Source organism: Sceloporus occidentalis, unplaced genomic scaffold (assembly GCF_023333645.1).
Source record: "Sceloporus occidentalis isolate IW3139 unplaced genomic scaffold, rSceOcc1.0.p SCAF_4, whole genome shotgun sequence".
NCBI lineage: Eukaryota > Metazoa > Chordata > Lepidosauria > Squamata > Phrynosomatidae > Sceloporus > Sceloporus occidentalis.
The window spans coordinates 107837112-107862886 of record NW_028316984.1 but is presented as its reverse complement, the minus strand read 5'-3'; the positions used below and the strand labels follow the sequence as shown (position 1 = coordinate 107862886).

Below are 25775 nucleotides of genomic sequence, written 5' to 3'. Positions count from 1 at the left end.
GATTGTTAGTGGCTCTGAGGATTTTCCCAGCAATTCATGCTATCTTCAGTATCTCTAGCATCACATTCCAAGTGTGTTGTTGCTGTTCCTATCTCCCTTCTTGCATGTTCATCTTTTACTACCAGACATATAAACTGGAAACATTATGGGACAGATTATCCTGACTTTGATATTAAACGTTATTAATATTGGTTTACAGTCCAGAATTAAAAGAAAATTACAATATATTCTATGACCAACGTGGATCATGGAAGGGTTCTTAACTACAGAACAAAGTCTTGTGTTAAACTGGTCCTGATTAAACTCTTATTCTATTGCAGATTTAATAATAAACTGCTGACTTCCAAGATTAAACAAAGTAGTCGTACAAACTGGAAGGCTGTGGAAATTTTATGTCTTCTTGTCTGAGAGAAAGAATTGTGTGGGATAAAATAGGCTGTTTCGGAAGGCAATTCTTAACACACGCATTTCTACCTCAGTAGAACAATATTTCAGATAATATTTTCCTCAAAGAAGTGTGTCCTTAGTAGGTAAAATATATAACCCTTACAGAGTATGTAAATTCATTGTAGCACGCTGACTTTTCAGCAGGTTTAGTTAAACCAGTTACATTTAACTAGTTTTTAGCCCCAGAGCAAATTTGACTGTGAAGAAGTTTAGTGAACATTCATCTCTTGAAATCTACTTGTACCATATACCTTGGCACAAGGACTGCTCACATTTCTATCCCTGTTCTAAGTTTCTCTTGGATTACACAAAGTAGTAATAAAATGCTTATTGTGTAAAGGGGATTTCTCTCATTTACTATGTCTTTTTGTTCCTGCTGAGAAGCAGAACTGAGTCTTCTGTGCTGCTTTACAGAAACCACCCACTCTTATTCTTTCTCATGCAGCCTTCATTTTCTACATTGTAGCATCAACAGCAGATAAATATATTTTCCACTAAAGAATCATGGCAAATGGTAACACCAACATCTCTAGAAGCACCTGGCAAAAATATAGTCCATCCTTTGTCCATCAGCAAAAAAGAACACTGAGGTCTGATTAGGAAGTGATGGGTTTTTTTTTTAAGAAAGAGAAAAGAACACTTATTTAGGCTGCTCCAGTACTCAAAGGATGGTAGGCTGGAGTTTTCAGGTGTGAATATTTAGACTTGAATTTCAACACTTTCAAGCATGTATAGACAATCACAGTAAACATCTGGCCCCAAGGGCTCAGTTTCAATGGGATTACTCTCAGCAGTTGTATGTTATCTTCTAAGAGGCAAATCATCCTTGCTTGTAAAGTTGAAACTTATTCAGAATTTTGAAGAGCACCATTGAAAAAAGAACCATATTGTATGCTTTAATATCTGTTCTGTTGTGCTGCTTCTCACTCAATTCTATTGTTATGAAGATTCCTCTGATGTAAGGTTACAGTACTATGTCTCTGATCTCCATTATTCAAGGAAAACATTCTCTTGATGATGTCTGCTTCCAAGGGTACATATATTCACTGGCTTCCAGAAAGGAATTATAAAAAGCATATGATGGCTTTATAGACTATTGTAATTTGCAAGCTGTTTGAAGAAAAGAAAGGCTGCATATTATATGTGTTCTTGAGTGTTTTTTTTAAAATCTGCACAAAATGGCAGGTTTAACAGCATGTTTTGCCCACCACAAAATAAAACTAGCACTCTAATTTCTGACCTTTGACAACAAATGATATGGATGTCAATTGATGCTGAAAACACTTTATTGGTAAATACATGAACACAATCATTAGTAGACACGATTTCATTAAATGAAACGTAATACTTCAATGTGAGCAAAAGTCACATATGAACCAGTATTATATATGTAGTACTTGGAATGTTGGACTACAACTCTGTAAACCTGGATTCAAATCCCTGTTTGGTCATGAAAACCCATTGTTTGGTCATGAAAACCTTGGGTAAGTCATACATTCTCAGCCTCAGAGAAAGGTGAAAGAAACCCCTCTCAGAACAAATTTTGCCAAGAACACTCTGTGATAGCTTTGCCTTAGAGTTGCCATAAGTCAAAAATGACTTGAAAGCATACAAAAACAAGCAATACTTCAATGAATACATCAAGCCACTGTTATAAACTCCATCTTCCAAGTAATGAAGTAAACATTATGGTCTTAATCATACAAGACATTTAATCACACTCAAGACAGACCAATCCTGTGTGTAATTTATTTATTTAGAATCGATTAAAAACAATTCTTCCCAGCCTCCTGAGTTCAAGGACCCTATGCCTTATAGCGAGTCAGATCACTGGTTTATCTAACTTGGTATTGGCCCAGAACAGACCGCCGATTTGTGGAAGCCTGGGGCCAAAATTAGGGTTTGGTAGAATGGTGCAAGTGCATGCTCCCGAACCCTAGTACACACTCGCAGCACCATCATGGCTTGACCTTGTCCACATGGGGGCTGCCATCATGATGAATGTGCCGCGCAGCATGCAGACATCACTGGCAGGAAGTGGTGTCATGGCGGTGCCTTTTCCCGTTTATGGCGCAGCAAAAAAGAAGCCGCTCTAGGCAGCTTCTTTTTGGCAGCGCATCATTGCCATGCTGTTTGGTGGCTACGGCAATGGTGCAGGGCAAAGACGGGCGGCACGCCCGTCTGTTGAACTCCATTGTCTAGTAAGATTAGTGCTGGCTTTCCAAGACCACTGATAAATTCCCTCAAATCATCCCCTTATTTTATAATCTGCTGAGGGACATCTGTATGTGTATCATGAAACCCTGGTACATAATATATATTCTAGAACTTTGTAGTTCATGTTAAGTACTGCTTAGCCCTCCTGATCATATGAACTAAGTGTGACATCTAGAACTGGCTCAGTGCTTTTCTATAAGTGAATACTACAAAAGAATATTGCTAATGAAGGACAACTGATCTTTCATGGCAAACTGCCTGAAATCACTAATCTGGATAATCAGATCTGAAAACTATGATCTTCAATAGAATAAACAGAACACTAAAGCATTGCTCTGAAATAGAAAGTTCAAACAAATTCTATAGTCTGGTAGATTTATTTGTTCTCTGCCAGCATGATGCAGTGGTTTGAGTGTTGAACTATGATGCTGGAGAACATTGTTTGATTCCTGATTTAGCCATGGAAACCCACTGGGTGACTGTGGGCAGGTCACACCCTATCAGCCTCAGAGGGAGGCAAAAGCAAACCCCGTATGAACAAATCTTGCCATTCTTCCAAATCTACCATTCTCAGATAAATGTAAAATTCCTTCTTTATCTCAGTACCTGCCCTACTCTCTTGCTCTATTACATGGTAGATTTGCAGGAATGGAGGTCATGGACAGGATTATAATGAAAAACAAGGGTCTTTGGAGAATGCTAAGGCTGCAAAGGTTGTGAGTTTTCTGGTGGAATAGCTGTGAATGAAGGGATCCAAGAATGGACATCACATGATTTGAGGAATGAGAAAAATGAATAATTTTGTCAACATAATATTGGCTAGAGATGGAAAGACATGAGAGATGAAGGCCAGATGTAAGACTGCACTAATGACCGGGAGAACATAGTCATTTACTATATTAGTATCTGTGTTGTACCACTGTATACTGATACAGTGATGAGATATCCAAGTGGATCAACTAACTTGGCAGGTATGTAGAACTTGACAAAGCAGTAGATAAGACAGCTGAGTATCATCAGAACAGGGGCAGTACAAATGAAATTACTCAGGAATGGAGTGTAAAGAATAGCAGAATCTGTAAAATAGATCTCTGAGGGACTCTAAAAGATATGGAATGACAGAGATGAATTAGCACAAATTAGCAACTACAGATTGAGAGCTAGCATGGTGTGGAGGTGTGAGAGTTGGACTATGACCTTGGAGACTATGGTTCAAATCCTCGCTAAGCCATGGAAGCCCACTGGCTTCTTTGGGCAAGTCACACTCTCTTAGCTTCAGAGGAAGTTGTTGTTATTGTGTGTCTTCGAGTTGTTTTGACCTACGGCAACCCTAAAGCAAACCTATCACGTGGTTCTCTTGTCAAGATTTGCTCAGATGGGTCTTATGTTTGCTTTACTCGGATGCTGAGAGGGTTTGACTTGCCCAAGATCACTCAGTGGGTTGCAGCAGATGAGCCAGGATCTGAACACTGGTCTCCAGAGTCTTAGGCCTCATTCCCACTTACAAATAAATCATTCTGCGATCCAAATCAATGGTTCGATTCAACAGCAATGCATGGTTCACACTACATTTGCCCCAATTGCACTTTTTCTCTGTAAATTAACCCACTTGTTGTTCACATTCACGAATGAATAGATTCAAAATGGACCCGCTCCAGACGGTCAAAGGGCAAATTTAAATCGATTCCGATCTGCATCGGGTTCACACTTGCACAGAATCGGTTTATCCAAAAAGAAGTGGAAAAAGCGTCAAAAAGATGCGGGTTAAATGGGTCTAGTGCATGCCCCCCCCTTCTCCAAATCGCTCCAGTGATTCAGTTTAAGTGGGAACCAGGGTCATTTGAACTGGTTCAAACTGATTTGCAATCTGGCTTAAAAAGTAGTGGAAATCAAGCTCAAGTCAAATGCTCAAATCACTATACCACACTGGCTCTAAGAGGAAGGCAAAGGCAAAACTCTCTCTGAAGAAATCTTGCCAAGAAAACCCCATGATGGGTTTGTATTAGGGTCACCATAAATTACAAACTACGTGAAAGAACACAACAACAACAGGACAGCTACAGGAAAAACTACCAGTAGAAGAATTAGCAACTATAAAAACAGTCATGGATAATCAGGACATGAAAGCTGATTCATTATATGAAAAGGCAACCAAAAGATCAAGGAAAACAGGTACAAAACAGAGCCCTTAATCTGCAGATGAGATCTTTGGAACACTGGTCTTAATGGAGTAAGGAGGATGGTAACTAGATTGTAGGTGGTTGTATGATAAGAATGGAAGGCAGGACAAAGGGCAACGAGTGCCATGCTACAGAAGTTAGAAGGAAGTAACGAGGAAAGGCGATATTGGCCAGTGTATAGTATGAAAGAGTTTTTAAAAAGAATTTAAATTGAACAGGGCCCTGCCATTGGACATAATATAAACGAGGACAAGGAACTTCTGAACATGTGCTGTAGAGTAAAGACAGGTACTCCACTTTTCTCTAGAACAGGCAGCAACTCCCACAGTGCCTAAACCTTAGCTGTGTCAATTTAGGATACATCTACATTGCAGAAATGATGCAGTTTGACACTGCTTTAACTGTTATGGTTCAATGCTATGGAATCTCGGTATTTGAATTTTGTTGTGCCACCAGAGCTCTCTGACAGAGAAGGCTAAATATCTCACAAAACTACAAATCCCAGTATTATACAGCATTGAGTCATGGCAGTTAAAGTGGTGTCAACCTGCATTATTTTTGCAGTGCAGATATAGCCTGAGTCTTACCTGGCCCGTAGTCTAAAATACCCAGAAAGCACCAAGTTACCCACCCCTGACATGAAGGAAGGCACAAATGGGTCAATTTTACATGACAGATTTCAGGTTTGTACAACCAATTCTTTTCTCTTTTGTCTCTCCCCCATGCTCTCTTCTACACAATTCTGAAAGCCATTAAAAGATATGCTGAATGATTTTATTATGCTCTTTGGCTCTGAAAGTAAAAAAAAGTTGAAATATGATGATATCAAGATTAAGCATTTGTTCAGGTACATTCTTGTTGACTATAGAATACGTTATTTTCAGTATTAACATTTCTAATGAATGACACTGAAGCCAGAGTATTCTTTACTAATTTTGAAATGCATTCTTCATTCTGCTTTTCAGACCAAATGTATAGTTCAGAAAGCAAAACCTTAACAAAACAGGGGATGTCTACTATACATACATTAGCATGCAGTACACAAAGTGAAAAGCAAAAAGTGATTGCAAAATTTTGACGGGTCCAAGATAAACAGTGTCTATAAAAAGCTTATTTAGAAGGCATATTTCAGAGGAACACTTACAGAATCTGGATCTCTTTGTTGTTCAAGAAAAGCCGAAAATTCTACTAATCTAAGTTTTGTTGTTCCAATGGACCGACCCTGCCAAGCAGGAACTGAGGGTGCTGGAGCTGATGCAGGTTCAAACCCTAAAGAGTGAAAAATCAACCTTATGAAGTCAGCAATTTATTTGCTACTTGGATTATGACTGCATTATGTTATTAAATACTACAGATAAGCAAATCATGATGACAGCATGTCCTATTATTACAGGATGAGCATCCCTAATCTGAAAATCTAAAATCTGAAATGCTCCAAAATGGGAAACTTTTTCATGAGTGATTGAGACAGTGACATTTTTGCTTTCTGATGTTTCATTGTACACACTTTGCCTCATGCACAAAATTATTAAAATATTTTTTCAGAATATCTTTCAGACACATAGCCATGTTAGTCTCAAATATCAGTATTTGCATAAACCAGGGGTAGGCAACCTGCGGCCCGCGGGCCGGATGCGGCCCGGCGAGGCCTTGGGACCGGCCCCAGCCCGGTCCTGCCGCTGATTGCCGCCGGGGCCTTTGGGGGGCAATTGTCTATAGAAGCCTCAGAAACATGTATTTATATTAACATTTTCTAGAAAATCAGCAAATTTTTTCGCGTGTCCTCCATTTTTTTAAAAAAAAATGTTCTCCAATTGAAAATGTTGTCCTACATTTGTCCTGGTTTATTTATATATTTAATTTTTTTAAAATTTTTTAAATTATTTATTTTTTGGCTTCGGCCCCCCAGTTGTCTGAGGGACAGCAACCCGGCCCCCGGCTCAAAAAGGTTGCCTACCCCTGGCATAAACAAATACTTAGAGCACCTTTGAGATTAACTAAGTAATTTAAGTTGTAGCATGAACTTTTGTAGACTTGTTCTACTTCCTCAGATACATGGAGGTATAAGACGTATATGAAACATAAATGGATTTCTTGTTTAGATTTGGGTTCCATCCCCAAAATATCTCATTATGTATATGCAAATATTCCCAAAATTTAAAAAAGCCCAAATTCCAAACGCTTCTGGTCCCAAGTAGCTTGAATAACCGATACTCAATCTGTACTTTTAGAAATGCAACTGCTTTTAGCTTCCTCTTAGTTGCTTGAATCTATACATGCTGAACAACTGTACAATTTGTATTTTTGTTTTGCATTCTATTGGCTTTTGTGATATTATGTTGTTTTTATCCAGCATTTTCATTCTTCTCGATAAACCAATATACAAAGCAACAAATATCCTGTTCCTCTATCTTCTGTAGTTCCTGCATTGCTTAAAGGTTGTGTTTTAAAATATTACTACTCCACATTATCTTGTAGGTCATTATCTTGAAGTGAACACAAAAATATAACAAAATCTAAATACTATGATTCTAGATTCACTGGTGGTGGAGTGGTTAAATGCCTGTACTGCAGCCACTCACTCACAAACCACTCACATACCAGCCAGAGGTTCAGGGTAGACTCAGCTTGACAGCCTTCTGAGGTCACTAAAATGAGTACCCAGCTTGTTGGGGGCAATTAGTTTATACATTGAAAACTGATTCGGTTGTGCTTAAGTGCACTGATAAGTGGTATAGAAATGTACTTGCTATTGCTATCTAGAAAGACTATATGCCACATTATTAGCTTGAAGGATAAATGCCTATTGATATCTATGGTATGTCTCTACAGATAAGGGAGAAATAAATGTTTATGAAACCAGGTATAAGATCAACCTAATTATCTAGCTTAATTTCTCATCACCAAGACAGGTGAGTACACTTTTAAGTTTAAAAAGTCGAGAGGTGTGTGCCACCTTCTTATTGATTCTTCCACAGTGAGGACTTCTGAAATACTTAATAGGTCATTGCTGCACTCAGACATTGGTGGTACTATTACATGATCTACATGCATATTCTATGATCTCTAATGAACCTGCAAATAATTGTGTACATAATCCCATAATGTATAAATTCATTTGTGATAACATATAAAGATAATACCCAACTCCCCAGTGAATTTGTATACATTTAAAGACAGCAAAATGCACCAAAGCTGAAATAATAATAATAATAATAATAATAATAATAATAATAATCCCAAAAGAAATGAATAAACCTGAACATGTTACCTGAAATGGGGGTTGCAACTGTTGGCTGTATAGGGTAGGCCTGCTGAACAAATGGCTTTATGCTGAAACAAACCATTGGACAATGAGTTCAGACACTACTAAAAGCATAATGTTTTTAAAAATAAACATCCTTGGGATTCTGTGGCATATGCTGTGTAGTACACAAGTACTGTTTATTCTAAATGTATTTGTAGAGCAGAGCTTCTTAAATTCCTTATAGCCATGGTCTTAAACAGGACCACTGAAGAATAACACTCATGGTATACATGAAATGCTTTGAGAACTATTAGTAGAAGGTAGGGATCAAAGCAAAGGAACACTTTACCCTGAGTACAGATACCCCAAAGTCTACAACGTTCAAGCACTTCCATGTGTAATGCACTGACATTTTATTAAACTTGGGGAATTTAAAGTAACAGGAATTTTCCTTTGTTGCCAAATAAACTCAGGCTGCCAGAGTGACCTAATCGAACCTAGGGTCACTGAAGGCTGTGACTCCAGTTCTCCCAACAGCTGCTCATACTGTACCAATGGGGATGGTCATGTCAGCATCCAGGTTCATAGGTTAGATCAAGACATTGTACAAAACTGTGCTGGGAAGTCTCATGAAATTCAGCAAATGACCCTAGGGATATTTGGTCATGACCCTCTGGCAGCATCATAACACGGAGTATAGTTGGGGCAGTTCTCAGGACTGCACACATATGTTCAACTCCTCTCATCACATTCATTTAGTTATTTATTGCCTGTGTTTCAGTGAAGGCTCTGATATAAAGCTGGATATGGAGACAAAAAAAATGCAGTATTTGTAGCTATATGGAAACTAAGAAATCCCTTTGTTCTTTGAATACAGTATTTTTCTTAACTCTAAATATTAAACCTGCTGTAACAGCAAGAATGATCACACTCTCAATTACACATCAGTTCTATCAGGACCAAAAAGGATGCTAAATGCATGCAAAGAAATAGATGAATAGGTGGAATGGATTTGTCTGTGGACATGTGGGATCTAAGCTTACTTGTTCAACCTTCAAAAATTACACTTCTTCCAAAAATTGCTACTAACTCGGGAGGGAAGCAGTTTTCACTGAGGCCAATATGTGTAAGTGGCTCGACAGTCCACTCTGAAGGGGTAGCTTGCAGCTACCCATTTTTGCGCCATATGAGGGCTGCAGTAACCACACACCACAGCCCCAATCTGGCCTTTCTAGGGCACGAAAAGGAGCTGCAAAAAGCAGCTCCTTTTTGTGCCCTGGAAAGAGTGCCATAGTCACGCTGCCACATCTTTGCAGTGCTCCTTTGGCACTGCATCATATGGATGCAGCGCCGGAGGAGTGCCATGATGCTGCGCACCATGTGGAGCGGCACAAGGCAACATGGCACCCTGGGGTGGAGTCAGGGTGTGCAGCATGTGGACCTGATGCCCTGATTCCACCCCCAGGCCAGCCTTAATGGCCAGTTTGAAGAAGGCCTAAGTCAAAAATTTGCTCCTGATCACATAAATGCAGAAACAAGAAGCTGAAACAAATTCTGAAAAGTTTGAATCCACCTTGCCAAATATTTAAATAGGGGTAGCGTTTATACAAGCAAGATTAAATTTTCTTCCAATGGCAATTGGATGGGTTGACATATAAAGAACAGAGTATGTGGTTGTGATTTCATTTTATAATGGGAGGGGAAAGTTTTGTCAACAGAAGATACAATTCACAGACTGCTTGAACACTCTATTTACTATGATGTTAGAAATAACTACATTTATTTGTCTGTGGACATGTGGGATCTAAGCTTACTTGTTCAACCTTCAAAAATTACACTTCTTCCAAAAATTGCTACTAACTCGGGAGGGAAGCAGTTTTCACTGAGGCCAATATGTGTAAGTGGCTCGACAGTCCACTCTGAAGGGGTAGCTTGCAGCTACCCATTTTTGCACACCTTCCCACTCGGGCCCTCCGTTCTGGTAGTCAAGGGTTCCTGTCTCAGCCCATGATTTCCTCTGCCCCATCCCGGATTCGCCCCTTTTCACTTGCTGCCCCTCACTCCTGGAACCTTCTTCCCCCACAAGCAAGAGTCATCACTTCTCTAACCAGCTTCAAAACGGAGTTGAAAACCATCCTGTTCAGAGAAGCCTTCCCAGACATCGCATAATTGTTGCTTACTATCTGATGTTCTGTTGTTGACTGTATTGCTATGTACTGTATATGTATTATCCTACTTGTGAGTATGTATTTTCCCTGGATAATGATTAACCTTCCATTTTGAAGCCAAACCCTCCCTCCTGTCCATCTGCCTTGGTCCAGGCCTCGGAGGTTGAGAGGAACTGCTGGACCTCTTACCCTTTCCCGTCACCACTCCCTTCTCCCTCTGTGTCATGTCTTTTTAGATTGTAAGCCTGAGGGCAGGGAACCGTCTAACTAAAAAGATTGCATGTACAGCGCTGTGTAAATTTACAGCGCTTCATAAATAAAAGTTAATAATAATAATAATAAATTTATCCTTTTTGTAAGACCACTTAAGGGGAGGTCTTCTCCTGTAAAAGCTTGTCTTTTTGATGTCTAATGCAGAGAAGTATGTCAAAATTTATTGTCAAAGCTTTACAAATACATGCTATACAGTCTAATGGGATATGAAAAACTGTTCTACTTTTAAGGATTAATTAGCATAAATTTAAATTGTACTGATTTTTTCCGGTTTTTATTTTTGGTAATTGTTTATAATGGCTGTTTGTTAAAACACAATAAACTGGTATGATAGGGAATCCACCTTTCAATCAAAATGATCTTTGATCTTATGGTCATGCCATGTGGGATCACAGAAAGGCAAAAAATGCTTTACAACACATCTACATTTCAGGAACTAATACTGACTCAGATGCCAGCCACAGCTGCTGGTCAAACATCAGGAATAAACTCTTCTAGAACACAGACAGCCTCATAGCCCAAAACCCCCACAAAAAACTACTAATACTGACTATAGAAAAAAAAATCCTGCTGTACAAAAGGCTAATCTATCCTCCCCTTTTACCTTACTTGCTTTAAATTGCCTGGCTTAAGTCTCTGACACTGACATCTGTTGGAAAGGTGCACCCTATTTTGGATATATGTCTATTTAAATGAGCTTATTACTATGTATGTATACTAGTGCAAACACACAAGCACACATTTGAAAACATAGGAGTATGGTATTTCTCAAACTTACTCTTGTGAAGATCCAGGTTGTCCTGTTTGTATCATTCCCGGCCAAAACTAGATGGAATAAAAAGGGAAATAAATCAAAAACACAACTTTCAATTCCTTTGCTTTCTTTAACAGCATATTTCCCCTGCTTTTTTCCCCACCAAACAATTTTATAATGGGAGGGGAAGTACTTTTCATGCATAAATTAATTGATCTAGACTTCATTTCCTGCCAATCATTGTTCTGAAATGTACTTTTATTGCAGCCAATTAACTTACTCCAGGTGCTCCAGGAAATGTGGGACGAGGAATTCCTGGCAGGCCCAACTTATTGTGAATCGCTGTTGCAGATACTATTTGAGCTGACGACATGGCTGCCATATGTTGGAGTGCTTTGTCCTTTGCGGTCTGATCCTTTAAAATGACAATTACAAAGTAATCATTAATGAACTGGACACAAAAAATAACAGTGAGCAAGCACAGCTAAAAAGCACATTCACTAAAATTAAAAAGGCACAGGAAATACGCAAAATAAAAGCATACCATGCATAAAAACGTAGCATGGGGGCTCACATACACTCAAGATTGTCTGGAGACCCAACTTCTCTCTTATTGTGAATCACTTTCACACTGAATACAGTATAGTTTTCTACTGCAAAAAAGTAGGAAGTCAACTGGTTCTGATACGGAAACCAGAATGGAAGTTTAGAGGAAGAGATTTAAATATGTGCTTAACTCTTTTATTGAAATCCATGGGATTTAAAAATCCTCAGCTTAGGTTGGATTGTGCTTTTAATGGCTTGACCCACAAAGTAGGACACCTGGAAGGAATTTTCCACAGATTAGGAAACATTCTATTTCAACAGGGACTGTTCTAATTCAGTAATGGATTATGTTAGAAAGTAGAGAGCTAATTCAGTTGCAGAGTATGCTGAAAGGCAGCCTGAAGGAAGTAAGATTCTCCCATCCTAAATGCCAACAATACCATAGGCCACTGCACCCACAGACCTTTAGAGTGTGTTCTTCAGATCTATACCTGACGCTGATTGCTGTATTTTGCATATGCTAACTGCAAGAAGCTGATAATCCTGCTCTGCTGAGAAGGATGGGGGTCAGCTCTTAAACAAGGACAGATCCATCTAATGATAATGTAGGACTTTGAATTGGAGCCAACAACCCCTGGGAAATCAACTAAAGTAGGCCTAGACCTTGGATAAGCTCTTTTCCCCCCTGCACTATGTCTTCCACAACCCCCCAGCCAGCAACCATGCTGACTGGGAATTCTGGGAGTTGTGGTGCAAAATGGCCTTGGCCTATGGGTTGGTCACAGCCTCAGACCAAAAGGTTTGGATTCAGGTCCTAGTCCCTGACAGATTATTTGTATAGTCACCAACTGGAAGGATTGAATTTTTACATTACTTCCACTTCCAGTCTCTTCCAAACTAAGGGAAGGTGCTATGTGTGTGTTATAAGAACTGAAATTCAACGCAAATGCAGACCAGCAGTGCCATTAATCTAACAGCACCATCAGGGCCCATTCCTATTGCATAACACACACACACACACTTCGGAAATTTGCATGTTTGATTATCTATTAGTACAGGGCTGATATGTCAACACCAGGAAGTTGTGCATGAATAACAGAATTGTGTGGGAGAAACCAAGTGCAAAGGGAAAAATGCATTTGATCAGTCCCTCCCATTGAGATGTATCAGTCTCATACACAAAGACCACTAGCTGCAGGGGATCCTATGTGGCTGCAGATATGCATGAAGGAGGCTAGAAAGGGAGAAATAGTCCTGTTCCAGATACTAACTCAGTACAGATTCAGACCCAAAATGTATATTACTTTAAAGATGCAGCTAGCATCTATATAGCTCTGCTTCAAAGTGCATGGGGGAAACCCATTCCTTTGTCATCCACACAATCACAATTTAGACTGAGAGTTACACACCTGCAACTGGTATTGCTAAAATAATTCTTTGTATTTTAACAGATCATAATTTACAGATTGCACATACAAGGAGGCAACCTGAGTTGAGATCACAGCAAGGAAAAAATGTAAATCTTCCCACATCCTACTAGGGGTCCAAATCCAGATTAGCTAAATTCCCCCCTGCCAACCTCTGCTGGGATTTATTGAAAATAAAAGGAGATGTAGTTGCTAGCTATGCCTTTTAAAATAACAGGTTGTGTTTTATTTATAAATGAAGCCACATTTTGTTGCTCCAGATCTTTTAATAGGATCATTCTTGGGCTGGGAGCAATAGAAAGAATTAATGCAACTTAAGTGCCTTACTTCATGTCATATATTTCCTCCCTTGGAAAAAATAATGGTTTTAGTAAATACTTAACATTGTGTGTAAGATGCAATATAAATGAAGGAACACGAGCACTAAGAGTCAGATTCATTGCTACAAGCAAAGTTGCAAGCATGCTGGCCAGTAATGCATGCCATCCAATATGGTATATAAAGTCATACACATATTCCCTTGAAAGCCCATACACAGGAATGAGAAGGTGAGTGAGCAGCTTCTTCACTTGAACAGCTCTTTTAGAAAAAGCACAGGCTAACAGTACAATTAAAGCTGGCTAAAAAAAAAGGAAAAAAGGAAAAGAAAATATCTGCCAAGCACAGCTGAAGTATATAATGCTTGCTTTATTGAAAAAATACTTACCATACTTGTTACCTGGGTGTAACAACAAAAAAATTGTTAAAAGGCTTCTGTGTGAGTGCAATTTATTAGCAAAATATGCTATAGCACAGATAAAAATGGAAAGGGGTTCATCATTATTTTGAATAAATAGTTTTAAAGGGATAATACATTTTCACCAAGGAGCTGATTCATCAAGAGAATAAAATAACTAATCATATTATTGCCTAACATGCTGATAAAATTAAATGTCTAGTTTGGCAGCTTCAGGTCTTCTATCTGTTTGGAAACTTTTAAAAATGTCTGTATTAAAAACTCAAGAGGTTCTCTATTTGAAACCAAATTACTGGGGGTCTGGCAGCAGAGGGAGAAGCTGCTTCCAGTACCAGTATCCTCTCCATCTTGTGCAGAATGCAAGACAGAAACCTGATCAGGTGTTAATACATTCAGAAGTGACATTAACACCTGTGGACCCATCTGTGCCTGCACAGTCCCAAAGGAACTGGCTGAGAGGAACATGGCTGCTGAAGAAACCATACTTTTATCAGCAGCAGGGATACAAGAATACTTATTCAAAAGATTAATGGCACAACCTGACCTATTTTTGGCTGCTAAACCTTTGGATCTCACATTATTATTTTGAATGACTAGAAAGGAAATCTGCTTTTACACTAAGAGGGAAGAGGTTTTTTCCTTCTATGGCAAATTTGAAATAAGATCATGATATGGCTATTGTTCTTCCTGGGGCAGATGATATCTCAGCCAAAACCTATAAACTAGCACACTGATTGTCTGGGCTGGGCCACATGCATTTATACCACCAACTAAACCTGGTGCTGGAGATGCAGCCCTTTAAGTAGGCTGGCCAACAGACCTAGCTCCTGCAGTATTCAGAACTAGGTCTGGGCAGTTGAGAGGCTTCTATGATGGCTGATAACTGGTGGAACAATGTTAGGTGCCCCCGAATCCTTTATGTGCCTGATGGGCATGAGCGTGCAACAGTTCTAAGTATTTCACCAGGCTATGCTTCTAGTGAGTCCTGTTTCAGGACCTTCTTCACAAGATCACTCTCTGTCCTCCACTCCCGAGTTTCCAATAATTTCATTAAATTTTATTTTATGGTATCCTTCTATGATCCAGATTCAACCCCAAAACAATAATGTTCAGTTGCTTTATTTAAATATTTTCTGTGTTAAGGTGTTAGTCTTGAAATGGCCATATAAACTGGTAGAAGGGTCATAGCCTACTGGCACTTCCCCTAATATCCTCATGAATGCTTGTCCTGTCCACTCAATCCCTGAACTTGCAGGGTTGAGCAGCAAAGTCTGAGGTGAAGTGCTACTCATCTTAACCTGAATGCAAGTAGATCTCCTGACCATTCTACCTAATTTCAGTTTGCCATTCAGAGCTTTTATGAGCAGAGCCAGCATGCATACTCCCATGCTCCATGGCTATTCTGACATACACCTTGCAGGTATAATATATCAAGAGGGCTTCTGGAGTACCTCTCTCTCTTAGATAGGGGTGCACTGGAGTTAACCCAATAACAGAACTTGCATTTAGAAATGTATCCTCTTAGGAAGGAATTTTCCATCAAGCCTTGCTTGCAGGAGACGGCTTGCTTGCTTGCTAGCTTGTATTCCTAAACTATTTCTTGCCTTAAGTGGCCTCTGCCAAGGTATGTGTGTTTTTTCATTCATCACCACTGATGACCCACTGCAATCTGAATTATACAGTTAAATTGTAAATGAGCTGGTGCATACAGAAGTCTAACAAATTATTGGGGAGAGATGAGAAAATCCAGGTCCTTGTTAGTCCATGATTTTATTATCATTTCACCTTTACATAATGAAAAGGTGGCTGTTACTTCCTCTTTATCCTCCTCCTTCATCTGATATGCAACTATTTCTGGGGTAACTCATAACAACTGATTAATCACATATTAAAATGCTTCATGACAGTTTGAGCAGCAAGTGGAGAAGACTACATCCAATTAAAACTGGATGGGGAATTTAGGCAGGCAGATTAGCAGTAATTACCTAAACTGGAATTTGGCCAAGATACATGACTTAACACCCGTATTCTCCACCTCTGAGTGCACTGGGATCTTTAATGAACACAAGCGATCAGGACCTTGGCTTCCTAAGAAAATAAGAGTCTCTTTCTACTGTCAGTTATGCTGCAATAAATATGAAATAGCTTAATTGGAGTCAAATGAAATTATGCAATCACTAGTGCAAATGTGAACAGAAATTCAGCCTACATGGATGTGCTTTAAAACTCTCTGATAGAATACTGGTGCCAATACTGCTAACATTATTTCCTGTAACAATGTGCCTTGGCTGATTCTCTTCCAGTATGGGTCTTCTAGCCTAACCTAAATTTTAAACCTTGGAATAAAGCAGCATTTTCCCTTAACAATGCTCCTTAAAAACACTTTCTCCCTTTTTCCTTTTTTCCCCTTTTCCCCCCTTTTCTTTCTTTCTTTCTTTCTTTCTTTCTTTCCTTTCTTTTTTTTTTTTTTTTACAAATTGCTTGTTTTTGAACTTCAGGCCTTTCTGTATTCAAAGCTCAACAATATATTTTTTTTTAAAAAAACCCTCTTCTGAGTAGCAGTTTTTTAAATAAAGGAACTTACAGAACCATAGCAATGTCCTGTTCCCAGAAGGAAAATAAAGCAAATTGTGTCATATTCAGACTTTTCTATATGGGCCAGGATCTCTATAAATACTCTCCCACTTCTGAGAGGGAAGGGAACTGTTATATGAGACCAGAGATGGAAATAGAGAAAATGTTTGGTACACAACCTCATCTAAATCCAATTGCCAGTAGAGTAGACCCTTTGGATCAATGAGATTTACATAAATGTTGACTTAGCAGGGTTTCAATGGTGCTTTACAGACTGTCCAAAAAGGGTGGTCTGCCGGCACCATCATTTGCTGCGCGGAGGAGCCCCAGTGGCCAAACCACGTGACTCCTCCACGCAACAAAAAGAAGCTGCAAAATGCAGCTTCTTCTTGTGGCGCCCTTATGACGCCGCAAGGCGCCAATGGTGCACTTGCGGCATCATAAGGGTGCTGAGATGTGCAGACACTAAACGTCTGCTACGTCAAAATGACAGCATCCATGTAGAATGGGCGCTGCCATTTTGTACATGCTCAGTGCGTACTAGGGTTAGGGGCGTCTGGAAAGGACGCCCCTTTCTAACCCTAGTACGTGCCGCGCACGTACTTTCCGCCCATGCGGAATGGGCCAATGATTGTTTAATGCAACTACTTTGGCTGTACCTAGAATTGAATTTAGGCCCTTCTATTTCAAAAGATCCTCCCTCCCTTTTTAAGTCTCAGAATAAATGGGAAATATGTCTAGTCTGAGAAAAGTTTGTGCCGGGGGGGAGATAGACTAAGTAGCATCATCTCCCTAGCCAACCTTCTGATTCTCTGTAGTTAGTCCTTGTATTCACTTCCATGTGTAAAGTGAACATGCTGAGGGGGGAAAGGTCACAACAGTTGATATAGCTCAAAACCTCCCTGTAGCTGGCTGAAGTTGAGGCATAGGGATTCTTTGTGCATTCACTGATAAATGCAAAGATAACTGAGATCCTCCAGAACCCTTGAGACATGAAATGTTTCCAGATAGAAGTGTCTATTTTCACCTTCACATAATGTATGGAAATCAAACAGTGGCATCAACTGAAACAGTCCTGCTTTCTCTCTATATATTCAATATACACATGAACTTGAATGTGAAAAGAGTTTGTGAAGAAAGAAAAGAAGCACAGAGTTTGAATAAGTCTAAAAGAATGTAACTGAGAACAAGTGGTTTTGCCTGGAAAATTGCATGACCAATAGGATGGCAATGAACATCAATCCTGAGTAAAAACAAGATGAAGTGGCATAAGAAGAGCAATAGTAGGAAAATGTAAATAAAATGGAGTGGAAAGAAGGTATGTGCTAGATAGTATGATCAGAGAGATAACTGTTGGTTCAGTGAAACTAGGTTGTTGTTGTTAGCTGCCCTCAAGTCAACAGCAACTCATGATGACTCTATGGATGAGCTATCTCCAAGACCTCCCATCCTCTACCTCTCTGCTCATGTCCTGCAGACTCAGACCTGTGGAATCCCTTACTGAATCTAGCCACCTGGCTTTTGGACTTCCTCTCTTTCTGTGGCCTTCCACTTTTCATGGCATCATTGCCTTTTCTAATCAGTCTTGTTGCATCCAAAGTATAAGAATCTCAATTTAGTCATCCTGGCTTTCAGGGAAAGTTCAGGCTTTAGCTGTTCTAGGACCCAATTTGTTTGTCTTTTTGGCTATTCATGGTGTCCTCAGCACTCTTCTCCAGCACCACATCTCAAAAGAGTTGATTTTCTTTCTATCTGCTTTCTTTACTGTCCAGTTCTTACATCTGTATATAATGATGGGGAATACAAGGACATGGATGATCTTAACTTTAGTATTAAGTGTTATGTCTTTGAAATTTAGGATCCTTAAAGTAAAAAATATAAAGCCTAGTTAAAGTATAAAGTACATATAAAGTAGTTTATACAACGACTAATCAAATGCTTTTGGGAAAGCAAGGCACTGTAACCCCCCCCCTCCCCCAAAAAGCTTCTTATATTTTGAGCATACTGCCTCTGTAACAGGAAGGTGAGTTTTTTAGCTCCAGTGGGTGAAAGCAATCGATAAACATATTCTCCATGCATGTATCTAATTCTCCTTTAAAACCATAACACTTTGTGGCAATGAATGCCACAATAAATGTACTATGTGATGGACATGTTTTGTTTCTCCTGAATCTGCTGTATCAATTTCATTGGTTGATTTAGAATTGTGAAACAGTATTTTTTTCCTTCTTTGTCAATGTCCGTATGTCCTAATTTTATAAACATATTTTATATCACTCTTTTGCCATCATCTTTTCCTAAGCTCAAAAGCCTCAAACATTTTGGGACTTTACTGCCTCCGTGAAGGCAAGCTACTCCCAACCTTTTGCCATTTTGTTTGCTCTTACTGGGTCTGCTACAGGGTCTGAGGGTCAAAACAGATGGCTATAAAGGGGCGACTTGATGCCGCCCTTTTGAATGTAGGGTTAGGGCTGTGGCAACTGCATGCCATACTCCAACTGGCCACTTGCCAGTGAAAAAGAAGCAACAGAAAGCTGCGCCTTTTTGAGCCGTAAAAATGCTGGCTTTTTTACTGCCGCCGCTGTGGCTTTGCTGAGCTCCTGCAATGTTTGTCATCTAGACAGTAAAACATCTACACAAGTGGAACACAGTCAATACACCTCATTCCATTTATTAAAAAAAATATGTGAAAAACTTGTTGAAATTTTATATAGCAAGAAAACTAGGAAATTTTGCCATGATGTTCAAAACCATCTTAATGTGAAATCATTCAATAATCCAAACAATGCAAATTATTTTGTATCCCAGGCAGAAAAGCAGGAGTATTAAATGAAAATATTTCCTAGGTATAATTAAAAGAATAGAAAATAGGAAATGTTTTTAAGAATCAGAAATCATGTAGCATTATGCATTTTCATTAACACAGAGAAAATCTAACACAACATAACTTTAAAAAAAATAATGTGAAACCAAAGAAACTGCAATTTGCTACTGAAATGGATTTTTATAGTAAAGCAGAAAACACTAACAGAAAATAGTTTCCTAATAAGTAATTTTGCAAATCTTATTTCTGTTCACATATTATATTGATTTGAATAACCTTTGAAATTATTTTCTGTATTTTTTTTAAAAAAGATAAACAAACCATGGAAGCTTACGATTGTTCTGGACAAAAGACAGTTGAATAATTGTAGCCATGATCTCCAATTTGCTTATTATTAGAGGAGGCAGTAGTAAATACAAAAGCTGGCTATTTCAGCCAGGCAATAGCTAGTGCTAAAAAGAGAATGCACATTCAAAGCTGTCCCAACTTGCTGCCTAATGAGGAGCAATTAATTCATCTTATTGTATTTCAAAATGGAGAAGACTCCATTCACATCAAAGGGAATTTTTCAAGGCTTTTATCATTGTTCATTTTTTATATATAAAAAAGAAGCTATACAGAGCTATTTTTGGCATCCTAACTGTCAACAGTATTTTCTTATTACATGCAGGCAGTGTGGAATGTACACTAATGGATTTTAAAATATTGCACACATGTGAGTTGTAGGCATCTTTTAAAAAAAAAATTAGCTAACCTTAATGAATTTTAAAAAATATGCTAATGGACATTGGAAAGCAAAAAGATTTAGTTATTTTTAGGATAAAATCACTACCTCAGTATCTGTACACCTGCTCATATATTTGGAGGGAAAATATTCACATCTGGGTGTGTTTTTCCAAAAACCCATTTACAGAAACTGATCTGGGAAAATTTGGGAAAACCAAGTACCATGGCACACCAGTACAAAAGGAAGAGTTGTGGCATTTTTAAGTGAGATGTTAAGAAGTAACAAATAAACCAAGAACAAAAATATCAGTGGTAGTTCAAGAGTTCATGGAACATTTTCAAAATTGGATCAGAAGGTATAAACCTTTTCACATATCTATGTTTAAGGTTGTCATAAGTGTTTCTATTATGCCATATGTACAATAGAATTGTGTACAAATTTTTCATAAATTGTTAAGTTTGTATATAGGTAACTTGACAATGTTCTTATTTACTCAGTCAGACTATGGCCTTCATTGACCATATAATAAATCAAGGCTCTTGGGAAACATTAACGTATTGTTTAGTTACAAACAATAGGTTCTAACATGGGGGGGGGGGAGCCAAAATTACCCATTCACATATCACACTAAACATGACTGGAATGTTTGCAGTTTGTTTAGCCATTCCTGCTCTCAGGAGCAGCAGTGGGAGCAAGCAAACAAGTGGCATGGATTTTGAGATTTTATTTATGACAATTTTAGTGTTGGTTTTAATATGCTACAATCTGTTAGTTTAGGCTAACACAGATTACAAGCAAACAATTACTCTGTTGATTATATTGTATTACTTGAGGGAATACTTGAGGGAACGCCTTCTTCCCTGTTGTCCGTCCTGCACACTAAGGTCCTCTGGAAGAAATCTACTACAGCCAAAAACATCTAGGCTAACATCAGTTTCCCAGAGGGCCTTTTTTATTACTGCTCCAAAACTATGGAACGACCTGCCAGAGGAGATCCATCATATTTCCACTCTGATAGCTTTTAAGAAAGCACTCAAGATGGATCTCTTTCAGCACGGCTTTCCAACTTAGTTACGCTCCCCAGATATAGAGATATTTGCCCCCTCATCTGCCTATTCTTCCCTGCCTATCTTTATGTCTATTTTTTATTGAATGTTTTTAATGTTTTTAATGCTATATCATCATTGTTTAATTCTGTTTTAATGTTGGGTATGGGGGGGTAGGTTTAGGGTTTGATTTTTTTTTTCTAATCTTATTGTAATAACTTGATGTGTTTTATTGTTGTAACCCACCCAGATTCTCCGTGATTGGGTGGGCTAGAAATAAGTCATTATTATTATTATTATTATTATTATTATTATTATTCAGAATGGTTAAAATAGAAATAAATAAATAAATGAATAAATAAAATATTTCAGCATAGAGTTGGAAGAGAACACAAGAGCCATCCAGTCCAACTTGCTGCCATGTAGGAATGCACACTCAGAGCATCCCTGACAGATGGCCCGCCAGCCTCTGTTTAAAAACACCAAAGAAGACTCCAGGCAGCATATTCCACTGTCAAAGCGCTTTTGTTGTCTAGAGGTTCTTCCTAACGTTTACACAGTGTAAGAGTACAGAACACTGTTGGCAAATGAGGGGGCAAGAGCTGGTGGGCTTGAGGAGACAGTGGAGGGGGGAGGCTTCAGGGGCCACAAAAGTGGAATCTGGAGGCTGTATCAGGCAAGAGATTGTTCCTTCCCCACCCCTACCCTATAGGGATTGAGCAATGTGCACAAAGGAAGCTTAGCCCTGTTCATATGACATGGCACACAGAAGGAAGAGCAAATTGCTGGATCATATTTACCACCTATATACAGATGTTCATAACAACTAAACAAAGCCTACAGAAGTAAAAAAAAAAAAAGGTCAAAACAGGGAGCCTGATGGCATGTACAACACCTATGTGTGTGATATGACTGGTAGGGCCTGTGTATTTGATTCCACCATACATACACCATGACATCCAAACCGTGTACTATCAGTCTGAAATAGTAAGGGTGCTAGGTTCAAAATACAAATTTGTTCAGATCTGAATTTTCTGAAGTATCATAAATCAAATGCAATTTATCCCAAAACACAATTCAAAATGTATATGGGCAGAATTAGCTTTTAGCTTTAGAACAAATTTTGTTTGAATAACAGATAGTAGTTGAAACTTAAAACTGACATAAGCAAATACTTCCAAAGGCTGATTTTAAGGCTATAAATAATCTTGAGGCATACAATTATTTTAGTATTAATAAAATGAACTCCTCGTAATTGTGCCAATTTAATTCAATTTTGATCAAGTTCAAAATAAATGCTCCCCATAAGTAAAATTATGAATGGGGCTCCTATTTGTGCCATTTGAGTGTAAACATCTCTTCACGAGTTACAGCAGCACTAATTTCTGCAGCCATTTTGGGCAGCTGCTTTTTTATTTACCTAAAATGTCTCTCTTCTCACTATTGCTCCAGACCACTCATCATGCAGACCTCACTGCAAAAAGCGCTTTAGTCCAGGTGAAGGGTATCCTCAGCTCCTTGATCTAGAATGGGTCTACACTCCAAGCTGTCCCTAGAGTATCCTGGATCCAAATTCCTCCTGAAGTCACCCCTTACCTGCTCTCTTCCTGCTGTGGGTTTTCAGCTGTTGCAATGAATGATGGGCCTTCCCACATGGTCTGTTTGTGGCCTGGTGCCCTTGCTGAAGTCAGAATGAGGTGCCCAGCCACTCTACAACTTGTTCTGACCTCAGAGTGACTCATGCTCACAGGGGCAGTTGTGAGCACTTTGCAATGACTGTGAGTGAAAAGGCAGCTTCTGCCATTGCTGCGAAGAGCTGAAAACCCACAGCAAAAAGTGAGGTTTTAAAAATGTGGGTTAGGGGGAAGCCTCAAATCAGGTGTGGGCATCATGAAGATAGTTCAGATCTAATTCAAGGTTTTGGCTCTGCTTCATGTCAACAGGACTCAGTGAGCCTGGGAGGAATTTGGAGTGAAACACTCATGTAGAGAAGACCCTAATCTGACATTTCCCAATCTGGTTTCCCAATATGGCCCACGGAGAATTCCCTATCATTGTTGTAGGAATTAGGTACCTGACTTTCAGTCATCAAAATAGTGAGGAATGCATGTTATGCTTGTAGTTAAGAAATCTATCACTTGTTCTATGAAAAGAAGAGAGCAATACTGATGGAACCATAACAATGCATGAAGAGAGAAATCATTAAACTAAGGACAACTCCTGACATAAATACTTCATGCTACTGTAACATAAAATAGTACTAAATGGGGAGACTTTGTCACCTTGGCGCGTTACAAACCGCCCCTTTGGGGCGGCCTGTAAGCGCTCCTTTCCCCGGTGTATCGGGGCCTCAGCTGCCAGAACGGCAGCCTCCGAGGCCCCGATCCGCCGCTTTTCAGGCCGTGGGGAAGCGGCAAAAGGCCACTTCTCTGCGGCCTGGAAAGGGGTGTCCTTGGGGCTTCAAGCCCCAAGGACAGCCGGCGATGGCGGGGAGGAGGAGAAAGGGGCCGCTTGGCCCCTTTATCCTCTGTGTCGCTGGCGCAGCCATCTAAAGGCTGCGCCCAGCGACACAAAGCTGGAAGGAGCTCCGAAATGGAGCTCCTTCTAGGGCCATGGAAAGGGCACACTAGGCGCCCTCGCGCGGCCCCACGTCACAACCACGCCGCCTCATTTGGAGGCGGCACGGTAGTGACATAGTCATGGTGGTGGCCATGTGGGATGGCCGCCGCCATTTTGTACGTGCTGAGCATGTACTAGGGTTGGGGGTGTGCGGAAGCGCCGCCGCTTCCTAACCCTAGTACGCGCTCAGCACGTACTTAGAGGCCCGTCTGTAACGGGCCCTTGAATCTTACTTTAAACCAAATAACCTTTCAAGTTACTTCAGTCAAACCAACTTAGAAAACTAACTCTATGGAGTTGGGTAGATTATGATATTGCAGCATTTTTTCCTTACCCGTCAAATACAGACAATAAAAGGAAACGTATTTTTTTCACTGTCCCTTTAATTTATCCTCTACCCTTTATTTCAAGTTTTTATTGCCCTCTCTGTCTGATCATCTTGACATGGAGGCAAATCTGGAATATGATGTAGATTCATAGAAATCCCAGAAATATTTCCTGTTTTGTTTTAGTGTTACAAAATATTTACAGGGGTCTGATTGAATCTTTGCTGGTAGACCAAAATATATATTATGGGCAGCTCCTTAGAAGAATCAGGCTGTGAAGGAACAAGCAAGAGACAGTTTGTTGTGTCACCTGACCAACATCAGCCCTGGAAAAGGCTAGTAACAATTACTTGTAGGTCTTCTCATTCCTATTCGAAGAGTGAGACTCTCTGCTGAATAAAATGATACTAAAAACATAAGCAATGTGACGGATCAGACCAAAGGTTTCCGTAATCCTTCCCACATGAACTTATCCAATCTATTTTTAAAGCCATATAAGTTGGCAGCCATCCCTTTATCTAGTAGCAGTGAATTCCACACAGAATTTTGCCTGTGTGAAGAGGTACTTTCTTTTATCAGTCATGAATCTCCAACCATTTAGCTTTAGCAATGACTTCTTCTTGCAGTTCTGGGAACTATCCTTCTGAACGGTTTGGAAGGATGTCCAGCACTCCAGAGCACATTTTTGGGGTGTTTGTGGGGAAGCTGAATGGAAGAGGCAACCACTTCCCATTGCACTTGATCTTGCTGTTGTGCAAGCAGACATTCAGTTATGGGAAACAACTTTTAGGGGTGAAGCAGATGGGCAGCTAGGAGTGGCCTCTGTCTGTTCCACCTGTGATTGAGCTGTGATCAGCCTGGGACCACAGTGACCACACAGCCTGCTCTCAAAGTGGGCCATCAATACAGTCTCAAATGTTTTTGTTTTGCCACCCCTTTTCCTGGTGGCTTGGGGCTGCATTTGGTGGCCTCAGAGTGGCGTCAAGCCACTTTGGGGGCATGACACTTCTGAATGCCATGCTCCTGAAGTGGCTGGAAGGCGCTCCTTTTGGTCTGTCTGTTTTGGGTCTCAGTTCTTAATTCTTATTGTCCTTGCTGATGAACCTCTTTGGACAGTTAGTTCTTCAATGCTGTGTCAGGGAGATCTAAGAGTAAGAGTCAGGAATCAGTGACTAATTTTCATTGGTGCTTCATCACCCAAATTAGTTTTTACTGTTGCAATTTGTCTTTTTGCACTGGTGTACATACTGAAATAGTAGGAATTACAGAAATTATTATTCAAGAAATGAGTTCACAAATTCTTTAAAGCAAACTTCACAGAACTGGTATGTTCAAGAAATAGCACCATCAAAATTAATTCCGTTTAGGGAGACCTAAAGAGAAAACCCATGGACATAGTGTTTAATTTGCTTCATTGTCATCATAAAGGAAGTGCAGCAGTAAGAAATAAACATAATATTTGAGTTGTGAATTTTAAATATTTTAGATGTAGGTATGAAAAAAATTGTTACAGTTTCCTACTGCAACAGAGTTACAACACTATTCTCCTGAAAGCCCCAGAATAGGTAACCCAGTACAATCCTAAACAGATAGTCCATCCTAAGTAATTATTGGATTTATCCAAAGGAGGCTGCAGGTGCCCAGTATTAATTTGGCATGCGCAA

General features: G+C 39.5%; 1 protein-coding gene across 8 annotated transcripts in view; it reads right to left on the bottom strand.

Moving 5' to 3' along the window:
- Window positions 1-25775, bottom strand: part of TEAD1 (TEA domain transcription factor 1) — a 269478-nt gene that overhangs the window by 56748 nt on the left and 186955 nt on the right. For 7 of the 8 annotated variants that reach the window (XM_089521204.1, XM_089521197.1, XM_089521201.1 and 4 more), the window contains 4 exons: window positions 11567-11701; window positions 11311-11357; window positions 8116-8177; window positions 5989-6113 (listed from right to left, as the gene is read on the bottom strand). In XM_089521204.1, coding sequence (XP_089377330.1) covers window positions 5989-6113; window positions 8116-8177; window positions 11311-11357; window positions 11567-11668 — 336 coding nt within the window. In that variant the 5' untranslated portion in view covers window positions 11669-11701. Of the gene's footprint in view, window positions 1-5988; window positions 6114-8115; window positions 8178-11310; window positions 11358-11566; window positions 11702-12023; window positions 13908-25775 lie in introns of those variants that run through there. The other variant, XM_089521203.1, reaches the window with a different exon arrangement.